The sequence below is a fragment of the Tupaia chinensis genome, unplaced genomic scaffold (assembly GCF_000334495.1).
Source record: "Tupaia chinensis unplaced genomic scaffold, TupChi_1.0 Scaffold000338_1, whole genome shotgun sequence".
NCBI lineage: Eukaryota > Metazoa > Chordata > Mammalia > Scandentia > Tupaiidae > Tupaia > Tupaia belangeri.
In genome coordinates, this window is record NW_006159832.1 from 127,487 (window position 1) to 141,025 (window position 13,539).

The 13,539-nt window shown below is 41.5% G+C and overlaps 1 protein-coding gene across 3 annotated transcripts in view; it reads right to left on the reverse strand.

The window, feature by feature from the left end:
- LOC102473143 (microcephalin) overlaps positions 1 to 7,496 on the reverse strand; it is a gene marked incomplete at its 3' end in the record, with an annotated part of 112,273 nt that extends 104,777 nt beyond the window's left edge. The window contains 2 exon segments of one of the 3 annotated variants that reach the window (XM_027773311.1): positions 1,186 to 1,277; positions 7,260 to 7,496. In XM_027773311.1, coding sequence (XP_027629112.1) covers positions 1,186 to 1,197 — 12 coding nt within the window. 3 annotated transcript variants of the gene reach the window in all.
- Positions 7,497 to 13,539: the final 6,043 nt, after the last annotated feature.

Consider the following 13,539-nt stretch of genomic DNA (forward strand, 5'->3'; position numbering starts at 1 on the left):
GCACATGTGCCTGGTGTGAGTTCAAGCCACCGGGTTCAAGACTCGAACCACGGTCGACCACATGGGAGTTCAGAGACATGGCCATTATGCTAACTGCTGGTCCTACCAGTGTTTTCTTTATTTTTCAAGAATTATTTTATTTAACTTTATTTATTTACTGTTATTATGTTCCAGTTTAGTTAGACTGAGAGACAGAGAAAGTAAGCCACAGGACTTGAACTGTGCTTGGCAATGTGGGAGTCTGGCACCTTTAACCACCACACCACCTGCCGACCCCCACTGCAGTGTTTTAAAACTCAATCTTTGAAATTCTTCCCTCCTTTGACTTTACTTATATTCCTCATCCTCCTAGCATTACCTATCTTTATCCCTGGTTCCCCTCTTCCATCACCTGCCCCAATTACTAAAAAAGGGCTCCACCTTCAGCACTTTTCATTCTGACCATGCCCCAAGTGGTGCAATATCCATACCTGTGGCCTCATCTCACCACGAGGATCTTGACCCTCAAGTTGTTATTTCCAGCCTTGATAATCTAAAGTACCAGATCTATATAGATCCAAATGTCTATTGTGTACTTCCAATATGCCCAAATTTACAATCTTTTCCTTAGATACCTGTCCTTTTTCCTGTATTCCTCTTTTTTTGGGAGAGGCTTTTTTGCTATACGATGCCTGTGCTTGCCAGAAAGACAAAAGAGAGAGACGAAGAGACAGAAAGTGAGATATCACTGCCTCCCCCCAGGGGGGATGGCCACACCGCAATCTCTTCTCCTCTTGGGATCTTGGACACGCATGCACGCGCACCTGGCGTAAGTTTAAGCCACCAGGTCTGAGACTCAAGCCGTGGTCAACTACATGGGATTCCAGCAACATGACATTATTCCAACTGCTGGTCCCTCTCTATTCCTTTTTTTGATTAATAGCACTATGCACCCAAGTGACCAATGTTAGAATCCAGGTTTTTATCCTAGGTTCCTCCTCCTCACTCAATGCCAACAAGACTAACTGCTCTACAACTCCAACTGTTCTATATTCTTCATATTCTGGTTGTTGTTTTTTTTCTTCTACAACTTAACTTATTGCTTTGTCCTTCATCTTCTAATAACTCCCAAATAAGAAGATACAATGTATTTCTTCACATATTAGAGGACTATCATATGAATCAATTGTAAAGCGAACTTCTTACCTTTGCTCCCATTTCTACAAGTTGGTTTGTAAATGTCTTTGAATAATTTTCTGCTCCACTGGATGACCACACTTCAACATAGGCCACTACATCTGAAATCAAGACATTAGCATGAAACACATATTTGTTCTTCCAGTATCCTCTGTCTGACAGACTTTTCTCTGCTCTGTTTATATTCAAAAGCAAATTTAAATTTCTTCTATTAAAAGCTTATTCAGGGCCAGTCAGTGGCAAAGTGGTTTAGGTGGCTAGATTCCACATGGCTGACTGCTGGGAGCTAGCAGCTTCAAAAATGCTCCAAGTGAGAGTACATGAATGCCCCAAATCCCAGAGGAGAATGGAGGAGAGAGAACTGTGGCATGGCCATCTGTCCCGGGGAGTGCTTTCTCACTTTCCCTCTCTACCTCCCACTCTCTCCACCAAGTATAATGTGCCCTACAGCAAAGTTAATAATAACAGGGACCAGCAGATAGCATAATGGTTATGTCACTGGACTCCCATGGTTTGAGTCCAGGACCTGGGGACATGAAACTCATGCCAGGTGTGTGTGCATGCGTGCCCAAAATCCTGAGAAGGGAAAGGAGGAGAAGGAATTGCCGCGTGGCCATCCCCCCAGGGACTGATTTCTTGTTTTCTGTCTCTCTTTCTCTCTTTCTGGCAAGTACACATGCCCTGTAGGAAAAATCTCTCTTAAAAAAAAAAATTAGGAGAACCAGCAGTTAGCCTGATGGCTGTGTTGCTGGACTCCCATGTAGTCGACCGTGGTCTGAGTCCCAGACCCGGCAGCTTAAACTCACGCTGGGCGCACGTACATGCGTGCCCAAGAGGCATTCTCCTGAGAGGAGAATGGAAGAGAAGGGATTGCGGAGTGGCCATCCCCCCCGAGGGATGATTTCTCGCTTTCTGTCTTTCTGTCTCTATCTTTCTGGTGAGCGCATGTGCCTTATAGCAAAAACCTCTCCAAAAAAAAAAAAGAAAAAAAAAAAGGGCATTAGGACCACCAAAGACCTTATGCCCAGACTTCACCCTCTTGACCCCCAGATCTAGCCAGGAGCCAGGTTAGAACACCCTATTTATTCTGTTTCTCTCCATCTCTATATATTTTTAATTAAAAAAAAAAAAGTGAAACTTCTTAGATCTCTGCTGCTCTTGTCTTACTAATTCTTACCTTTTCCCTGTCCCCATAGGACAAGTCAATCAGCAGTATCTCTATCTGAGTTTTGAGCAGCTCCATTCATTTTTATTTCTTGATCGAAATTTTTTTTCTTGTTTTTAACTTTTTTTTTTACTCTCTTTCTCTTTTGGTTTTTCTTTTCCTTTTCTTTCTCTTTTTACCTCTCTCACTTTTCTGCTCAGCCTCCACACATTAATTTTCTGAACAGGCCAAGGTGATCAGTAGCCAAATATCTGAATACTTTTAGGGTCAGATTAATCCTCAATTTCCATTGAATCAGTTGCACAAAGGGAGAAAAATGGTACTGTGTAGAGACTGCAGGTGACCTTCTCCTGCATTTTCCTCGCTGAGATTTAACTCCAAAATCAAGGAAAAACATATAATCCATCAGATGACCAGAAACCACTGCAGAGGCACAAGAAATATAAGAAACCAAGAAATTATCTCTCCCCTAAGGGAAAAGAGTAACTCCTCATCTTTGACAGACAATACAAGGGAACTCTAAAGAATTTAGAATATTCATAGTGACAAAGTTAACAGAGATGCAAGAGAAGAGAAACAATGAACTACAGAAAATGCAGAAGAGACTACTTCCAGGAGGTGAGGAAGTTCTTGCAGGATCTGAAAGAGGAGATACACATCATAAAAAGGAATTAAATGGAATTGTTAGAGATGAAGGCTGTAATACAGGAAGGAGATTAGATCATGCAAAAGAAGATTAGATCATGCAGAAAATCGAATCTCAGATGTAGAAGCTAGAACCTCAGACCTAGAAAAATTCACCAGAAAGATTGAGAAAATAACCCCTCGAAATGAAAATAATATACAAGTAATACTAGATACCATTAAATGCCCAAATGTCAGGATCATTGGTATCCCAGAAGGTGAAGAATCTAGTAAGAGCACTAATAATCTATTCCATGAAATCCTGGAAGAAAACTTTCCAACAGAGAGAGGCACTTAAATATCTAGACCCAAGAAATACAAAGGACCCCACATAGAATCAACCCAAGAAGGATCTTCCCCCAGTCACATCATAGGCAGATTGGCCAAAACCAGAGACAGATGCTAAATTTGGCAAGAGAGAAGTGTCAAGTTACTTTCAAAGGATATCCCATCAGGCTAATGTCAGACTTCTCATTGGAAACAATGCAAACAAGGAAAGAATGGGAAAATACATTCAAAGTGTAAAGCGAAAAACCATTTCAACCAAGAATACTATACCCAGCAAGATTATCTTTCATATGGGAAAAAGACAAAAACATTCTCAGATAAATAAAACCTGAAAGATTTACCAATATCAGACCAGGTCTCTAAGAAGTGCTGAAGGGAATGCTATACCAGGAGAACTAAAGTCGGAATCACAGAAATAAGAGTACAAAACACAACCAAAAGAATGGCCAACCTAATGGTAGGGACAAGTCTGGAACTGAATGTTAACTTTCAGAGTTCAAATGAAAAGATCAGACCACAGTAACACGGCAAATTCAATAGAAGGGAGATTAATTACATGGGACTGAACTAGTGAAATAGAATAATTTGACTTTATACTAAAACATTATTGATTTTCTTCGATGCTTTGATTTCCATATTTAAGGATTTTTGTCTTCTCTTGAACTGTTGATAGGTTCATCTACCTACTATTTGAGCTAAATTCCAATTTCTTTTAACGGTTTTTGATTTTGGTCTATTAAAACTAAAACTATTTTTCTGGAAATTAAAAAAATGCATTAAGGGACCAGCAGTTAGCGTAATGGTTATGTCGCTGGACTCCCATGTAGTCGACAGCAGTTCGCGTCCCGGACCCGGTGTCTTAAAACTCACACCGGGCACGTGTGTGTGCGTGCCCAAGATCCCGAGAGGAGACTGGAGGAGAAGGAATTGCAGCGTGGCCATCCCCCCTGGGGGTTGATTTCTCGCTTTCTGTCTCTTTCTCTCTCTTTCTGGCAAGCGCACGTGCCCTACAGCAAAAACCTTTCAAAAAATTCATTAAAAATATCTATTAATACCTATTTAATGACTGCAGTAAGCTATATAGCCCCAGCTAGGTGCTACTTTATAGTATGTTCACTTTACTCACTGAGGCTTACACCTAAAGTCATGTGTTCATAGATATGTATATATTAGCTGTGCTTGCTATTCGAAGTTTTTAAATTAATTAAGATCTTTAGTGAATCAATAAAATGTGAAAAAAAGGAATGGGAAACAACTGTAGATATTAGCGAGTGTGGGAGAAGTGGGGGAATTGGCAGAAGGTCAGAGGTAGGGAATCAAGGGAGGAAAAAAGCAAAATACATAGGAATCAAGAAATAGAAAATTATTTGTTGACAATAACGTGTGTGGTAATATCCTTGACTAAGCCAATATACAGTGTATTCTGGGTGGAAAGTTTCATTTTGTAGACTGTATTGATGTACTGTGAATGACTAAATAAATAAAAAATAAACCAAATAAATTAATAAAAAACTTATTCAAAATAACATCAATACAATTTATGATTCTTAAAATTTTAAGTCAAGGACGATGTTACTCATATACATGTAGCAGTTTATATTTCTAACATTTGTTTTCCTCCCCATATTCCTAAATTATCTTACTTTTTCCCAGGGAGGGGTTTGTTTTCCGTGAATGGACAATTAGCATTCTTTATCTTTGCTGTTCGAAATCCACTTCAATGAAGTGAAGTGTAGACATTGTATCAGGTATTATAAGTAAACTAGAGATGATTTAAAGTACACAGGAAGATAAGGAACTTATCCATGGACACTGGTATCTGCAGGAGTACTAGAACCTATCTCCTATGGATACTGAGGGCTGATCCTATTTTAGGCTTTTCTAAGCCATTTAGTATCTGTCACAACTACTTAACTTCCTTGTCATAGCACAAAAGTAGCCACTGGCAATATATTAATAAGCTAGTTAGCTGTATTCCAATAAAACTTTACAGAAAGGGAAATTTGGATGATGTCATTTTGTCTTCCATTTTTTCTCTTACCCTGAAAATGTTAAGAGCTTTTAGGCCTTACAAAAAAAACAGCAGCACACCAGATTTGGCTTGGGAGTGGGAGATACAGTTTGTGGAACCCTGGTCTAGTGGATAGCTTCTTCTCAAAATTTGATGTTTATTGTTTTTAGGTTTTTTTGTCATAGGGCACCTCCATCTGCTAGAGAGAGAGAGAGAGAGAGAGAGAGAGAGAGAGAGAGAGAATGTGAGAAATCACCCTTCCAGGGAGAATGGCCACATTGCAACCCCTTTTCCTTCATTCTCCTCTCAGGATTTTGGGTGTACACACACATGTACCTGGCTTATTTTTCAAACCCCTCTCCAGACTCCAACTGCTGAGTCAGCCATGTGGGATCCAGCTTAGCTCAACCTGATGTTTGAAAATAATTTTTAAGGTATCCCATTGGTAAATAATAGGGAACAATGCAAAAGGAAGAAAAAAAATTGAGAGGTTTTTGGTATAGGGCGCATGCAATCACCAGGAAGACAGAGAGATAGAAAGCGAGAAATACCCACCCCCCCCCCCACCCCCCAGGGGTATGGCCACACCGCAATCCCTTCTCCTCCATTTTCCTCTCGAGATCCTGGGCACGCACGCACACACACGTGCCCAGTGTGAGTTCAAATCACTGGGTGCGGGACTCGAACCGCGGCTGACTACATGGGAGTCCAGAGACATAGCCATGACACCAACTGCTGGTCCCGCAAAAGTAAAATTAACACAACAGTAATGTTAGAAAAATAGACCACATCTCATTATAGCATTTGTATAAAACCTCTGACCTTTTTGTTTGGGTAAAATTAAAAATAAAAAAAGGAAATATCCTAGAAGCAGTAGCCTTAGGTCTTGTGGGTTAGAAGTTTATTTTTCTGCTCCTAATCTTCCATCTGCTCCACTCTCCTAAATTCACCAGGCCACTCAAATGGCCTGAGAAACTCAAGAAAAGCTAAGAATCCACCCGTTCCTCAGGCCGCCTCCTCACACAGTGAGGCCAAGCCTGACTTTTCCCCAAGGCCCCCACCTGTGACTGCGCTGCCCAGTCCCACCGGGTCCAGGTGGCTGGGGGCCTGCGGGATTGGCGGTCCACCTGGACTCATCTAGCCCCAGGCACCGACTTCCGGGAGGGCCAGGCTGCTCAGCACGTGCCCCGCGAGCCCGCCTCACGCGCGAGTGGGAGTCCGTGGACGCAGGCAGGAAGGGGGGATGGGCCGGGCGATGACAGGCAGTCCGGGAAGAGGGCGAGTAGGGGCCGCTCGCCCAGCTCCCCAGAGTGCGCGGGCGACCGAGGGAGCCGGTGCTCGAACCCACCCACTAGCCGCAGAGGCGGCCCCGCGCGCCCAGGAAGTAAGAAGTTCCCTCACCTTTTAGGATAGAGCTCCCCGGGGTTCCGGGGACGGCCATGACGGACGGCGGGATCCGGACCCCACCGGACCTCCGGCGGCGGGACGAGCCTGACAGAGAGGGCGGGCACTGGGCATGCGCAGGCAGCGCGCGTCGCTCCTCTCCGCGTCCCGCAGACGTCCGCTCGTCCGCGTTTTCTACACAGCCGAGAGGGGCGTGGGGGAAGCGGAGACTCGGAAAGTTGAGAAAGGGGCTGTTTCTGCCGGCGGACTGAAACGCGCCTCGCCCCCAGATAGCGGGTCCGCGAGCCTGTCAGCCCTTTTGGGAATTACGAGAATAGGTGCCCCATAAAAAGCCCTTCTATGTCTACACGGTGACTTAGAAGCGTCCCGGCTCCTCACCTGGCCCACCTGGGAGCCGGGCCTTCGGAACTGGGGACGCAGAGTTACATCCGCGCAGACTGAGTGGTACCTCAGACCATGACTTGGCTCGGTTTCCACACTGTGAGTCACCCTCGCCCCGCACCTAGAGGTCTCCGCGAGTGACATTCGCACCTGTGATCAGTGTTGAGTGACAGCTCAGGGCCTGGCGTACGCTGGACCGGACTTCAGATAAAGGCACCCCAAAACGTCAGGCTCAGGCAGGTCTCGGACCACCGAGCCGCGGGGGTCCCCACTGGCCGGCGGCCCCCACGGAGCTGCGGCCTCGGGGCGGCAGGCGAGCCCGGCGCTCCGGAGAAGTCTCCGCCCACGCCGCCCAGCGCGAGCCTCTTCGAACCTCCCGCCGCCGAGCTCCGCGAATCCTCGCTGGAAGCCAGGGCCGGCAGGTCAGCCTTGCTTGTCTGTTGATAAGAGTTCTCTGTTTAATCTCCCTGAAACACTGGCCAGTTCAGGGACCCTGCTTATGGAAAAATGAGCCAAGTGTGCAAAAACGTTCTTTACCAGTGAGTTCAGTACTTTTTCTGTGTTCCGTCATAGAAAACATTCCATTCCCAAACTTCATGAAAACGCAGTCTTGAAAATTAAGATTCCCATAATATAATCGAGTGGTTAGTGGTACAGTCTCTGTTGTGGAGTCAGGCTGGATCTGGTTTGGAAACTTACATCAGCAACTAACTACGAAAACTGATGAGTTTCTAAACTCTCCCGGCTTCATTTTCCTGACACAAGAACTGTCTCTTTGTCCCACCTTGCCAGCTCCCAGGAGAATTTGTCTTCATTAACCCAAGCTTTGTTGCCTAGTTTACAATGAGGGTCTTTGCTTTCTTAAGCTGTCTTTGGGAGAAATGTCACAAAAAGGGGAAGGATGGTTTTGAGCTTCTGTGGCACAGTGTGGAACGTTCTGTTGGGCTTTTTGATGTTAGTGGGAATGGGCAGTCTGTCTCTATGGCAGTGGAATTCATAGGAAGCTTCCTTACATGGATTAATGGCAGCTGGATTTTCTGGAGGCTCTGCTTTTGTTAGGTAAGGGAAATTCAGATAAGATTTCTTTCTGCACCATTTTTAGAACAATAATTTCACTGTTAAATAATTTATACAAAAAAAACACAAACAAAAATTATACAAATGGTGGGGGTTGGAGTGCATCCCCTATCTGTAGTAAAAACAGATTTGCTTCTGGGGCTAGCAGATAGCATAGTGGTTAGTCGCTGGACTCCCACGTGGCTGACTGCCATCTGAGTCCTGAACCCAGGGCTTGAAACTCACACTGAACACATATGCTTGCCTGCCCAAAATCCCAAGAGGAAAAGGGATTGCTGCGTTGCCAATTACCCCCAATCACCCCTCCCTGCTGGGAGTTCTCACTTTCTCTGTCTCTCTGGCAAGCGCATGTGCCTTATGGCAAAAAAAAAAAAAAAAAAAAAAAAAAAAAGTCTTAAAAAAAAAAAGACTTGCTTCTTTGTTTCTCTCTCTCTCTCTCTTTTTCCTTCTCATTCCCCTCTCAGGATTTTTGGGCACACACACACACACACACACACACACGCCCAGCATGAGTTTTAAGCTGCCAGGTCCAGGACTCAAAACTGGGATTTACTACATGGGAGTCCATCGATGTAACCATTACATCATTGGCTGGTCTCTGCTTCTTCCTTTATAATCTGAATGTCTTTTATCTCTTTTTCTTGCCTGATTATGATGGCTAGAATCTCCAACCTGTTGGTTTTCAACTGAGGGACAATTTTGTTTGAAGAGATACTTGGCAATGCAAAGGTATTTTTGCTTGTTATAATCCAGGAGGAGCACTGTGCTTCTGGTATCTAGTGGATAGAGGCCAGGCAGGCTGCTAAACATTCCACAGTGCAGAGAACAGCCACCAAAATGAATTATCCAACCTAAAACGTCACTGGTAATGAGACTGAGAAACCTGGTCTAGTACAACGTTGAATAGAAATAGTGAGTGTGGTCATCCTTGCGTGGTTCCCAATCTTAGGGAGAAAGCATTCCTTCTTTCTAGTTAATTGATGTTAGCTGTAAGCCTTTCACAGGTGCCCTCAGAAGATGAGAGAGTGCTTTCCTTCCTAGTTTGCCTAGTCTTTTGTTTATTTCCCTTTATTCATGATAGAGCATGTGCACTTGAGATCTCGAGAATGAGATGATTACCTGCACCAGTCCTGATCACACAGTGATCTCCAGTTCTCCAGTCCTCCAGCCCATCAGATCTTGGGCATTCATGTGAATGCCTATCATATTTCAGGTTTACTAGGCCAGGGATTTAATTGCTGTCACCATATAGGATCTGGCTTCTCTTGAGCTGTGCATTACTGCTTCACTTATAGATACAGCCTAAGAGTTTTATTTTTAAAATCGGAAATGGATGCTTGACTTTGTCAAATGCCTTTTCTGCATCTATTGAAATGATCATGGGGTTTATGATATTTTTCCTAGTTTTTCAAACAGTGAGTTACATTGACTAATTTTTGAGTGTTAAAATAACTGCATATCTATGATAAGCCTCACTTTATTGTGATGTATTATCCCTTTATTATATTGTCAGATTGGTTTTGCTAAAATTGGTTTAGAATTTTTGCATATATGTTTATGTTGAATTTTGGTCTGTAGTTTTCTTGTAATGGAAGCTTGGAGATTTAAGGAGGAATAAAAATAATGAAAGATGCTAAAATTTTGGTAAGCCTAAATGAATATTGATTATTTAAATAAAAATAACACAAATATTGATTTTATAAAACAATAGCAGTCTTAGGAAATTAAATACAGTGTATTTATAGTAATAATGCATAATAATGGTATATTGGTCAGCAATCTTATGTTGTTAAAGTACTCTAAGGTCTTTTCCTCTTACAGGAAATAATAAAAGTTCTCATTTTTATTGTAGTTTGATAAGGTAAGGATATTTCTTGAAATTCCTAGGGAAAAAAATGAAAAAAAATTAAAGACTGTATAACTACCAAAATAATAAAGGGAGAACTGCAATAATAAAGTATAATTTATTCAGAGAAGAAAGAAAGAGAAAAAATATAACAAGCAGAGTAATACACCTAAGAGGGTAGATTTAATGTCAAAAGCATCAATATTTAAAGTGTCAATTCCTTATGGAATAATAGAAAAATATGTAAAGATAATAGAAAAATATGTAAAGAATATAAGAAGGTGTTAAATACTCTTGAAAGACCAAAAAAGTAAAATCAAATAAATAGATATCCCTTGTTCTTGGATAGAGTACTTAACATTATTATGATGTTTGTTCTTCTTTTAATGTACAATAATTATAGTAAGACATACTGATGAGCTAGACAAGTTAATACTAAAGCTTGTATTAAAAACAAATATGAAAGTCTAAGAAGTCACTGAGGAAAACATGAGGACTAACCCTACTATAAATAGAAAACATACTAGAAAGCCCCTATTGTTAAACCGTATAGTACTAGTGCATGACAAGACAAGGAGACCAATGGAATAGAAGGAAATGTCTAGGGTAAATCCAAGTGTATAGATAGTTGATAGTTGGTTTGTGTAAAGGTGGTACTTCAGGACCAGCAAATGCTGTAATGTTACATCACTGGACTCCCACATAGTCGACTGCTATTCGAGTCCTGGACCTGGCGACTTAAAACTCACACTGGGCCCATGTGCATGTCCAAGATTCTGAGAGGAGAATGGAGGAGAAGGGTTTGCAGCTTGGCTATCCTCCTCAGGAGTGATTTCTCACTTTATGTCTCTCTGTCTCTCCGGTGAGTATACACACTCTGTAGTAACTATCTCTCTTAAAAAAAAAAAGAGAGAGAGAGAGAGAGAGAAAGAAAGAAAGAAAGAAAAGGTGATAATTCAAATCGCTGTATCAAAAATTAATTAATTTCGGGAACCAGCAGTTAGCTTAATGGCTATGTCACTGGATTCTCATGTAGTCGAACACAGTTCACGTCCCGGACCTGGTGGCTTAGAACTCACGCCAAGCACGTGTGTGTGCATGCCCAAGATCCCGAGAGGAGAGTGGAGGAGAAGGGATTGCTGCGTGACCATCCCCCCTGGGTGGTGACTTCTTGCTTTTTGTCTCTCTGTCTCTGTCTGGCGAGCGCATGCCCTATAGCGAAAACCTCTCAAAGGAAAAAAAAATTAATTAATTTCTAAATAAATGACTCTGGAAGAGTTGGTCAGTGAGGAAAATATAAAACTGAATCAATAACTCATATGTAAAAATAAAAATGGATCAATTATAGATATAAAAACATAATATGGTATAGATGAACAAGTTCTAAAAACATGGGCAAATACTTGAAACCACTTAAATACTCATATAAAATAATTGAATAAACTATGTTATGCCTACATAATGCAGCACTTTGCAGCTATAAGAAAGTTAATGAGACTTTTATGAAGTTATATGCAATAATTTGCAGGATATATCATTAAATAGAAAAGCAAAGTACAAAAATATATACTTAGTATGTGTTATGAGTTGAAGAGTGTCTTTCCAAGATTCATAGGCTGAAGTCTTAACACCTAGTATTCCAGAATGTGGCCTTATTTGGAAACAGAATTGTTGCAGATATATGGAGTTAAGATGAAAGAATACTGGGGGCCAGACAGTGATACTATGTGAAACAATAGGAAGTTTCCTAGCTCAAGTTTGGAGACTTACTGGGTATGCTAATCCATGATCCAGGGTTGGCTAAGAGCTGGGAGCGGGCCACAGTATCAAGATCTTGTTGGGGGTGTGATCTCTGTCCATCTCTCTCTGTCCCTGTGTTTCTCACTCATGGAAGAAAGAAACATATTCACTTAAAAAAATAGATGAGAGCTTACTGGAGTAGGGTGGGCCCTAAATTCAACAGGACTAATGCTCTTATTAAAAGGGACTGGGGCTTACTCTGTGGCATAGCAGTAATGCATTGCTCAAGAGGAGCTAGATCCTACATGGTGACTAAGGTTTGAATCCTGGAACCTGCCATCCTGAAACATGCTGTTCATGTACACAAGTGCTCAAGATCCAACAGGCTGCAGGACTACAAGATCTTCTCATGTTATGACCAGACCCTGTGTAGGGCGTGCCTCTCTCTCACCCTCATGTGTGCACAAATGTACTCTATATGGATAAAGAAGAAAAAAGGAAATTTGGACACAGAGAGAACACTAGGTAAGGATCAAAGTTATGTTACCACAAGCCAAGGAACTACCAGAGGCTAGGAGAGAGGCCTAGAACAGTTCCTTTCCTAACACTTTGAGAGGGAACCTGGGCCTACTGGCATCTTGATTTTGGATTTCCAGTCTTTAGAACTGTGAGAGAATACATTTCTATTTAAGCCAATCAGTTTGTAGTACTTCATTGCATCAGCCCTAGTAATTAATACAGTATGCTATCCTTTGTGTAAGAACAAAGGGCAAAAACCAATCAGGGAAGTGTAGAGGTTTATGAAATTTATTACCTATAGGAATGGGTAGGAATAAAGGAAATGGGACAATATAGAGAGGATAAGGAAGGGACATTTCTGTGATTATATCTTTTCTTTCCTTTTTTTTTTTTAAAGAGAGATTTTTGCTATAGGGCACATGAACTTGCTGGAGAGATAGAGAGACAGAAAGCAAGAAATCATCCCCTCACCCCCTGACCCTGGAGATGGCCATGTCGCAGTCCCTACTCCAGGGACTGTTCTCCTCTCTGGATTTTGGGCACACACACACACCTGCTGTGAGGTTTAAGTGGCTGGATCTGAGACTTGAATTGTGGTTGACTACATAGGAGTCCAATGACGTAACCATTACACCAACTGCTGGTCCCGAGTATACCTCTTTATAATGCAGTTTTCAAATAATTTAACACGTACTTGAAATATAAAAATGTTAACAAGGATGGGATAAAAAGCTCAAAATATCCAACTGTATTTCAAATAAGTAATACAACCACACTGAAGAGAAAAATGAGTAACTTCATAAAAAATAATAAGAACTCTACATATTAAAGTCTAGTCAATTATTTTATTTTCACATGAATAAGGGTTAGCATTTTGAAACTATATATTTTATATACTTTAGGATTGTGTAAGTTAGTGAACAGACTGTGGATAAGGAGAACAAGTTATTCACTGTTTGAGAAGAAATTTATAAATATGGAAAAGAGGAGACTACAGTAAACCATGTTAGATTGGAATTGATTTATTATTTTTAATACATATGGTTTTATACCTAGAAACAGATAAAGAAATATATAACGTAGTATAGGTACACATATGGATATGAATTTGTGTGAACAGACATGTATTTCAAAACATTTCTGTACTCTTAGCATGCCTATGGTGACCTACTCAGAAATAGCATTCTATGGCCCAGATCTTGGTTTCTAAATTCCATTTTCCAGTTAAAAAAAAAAAAAAAAAAAAAA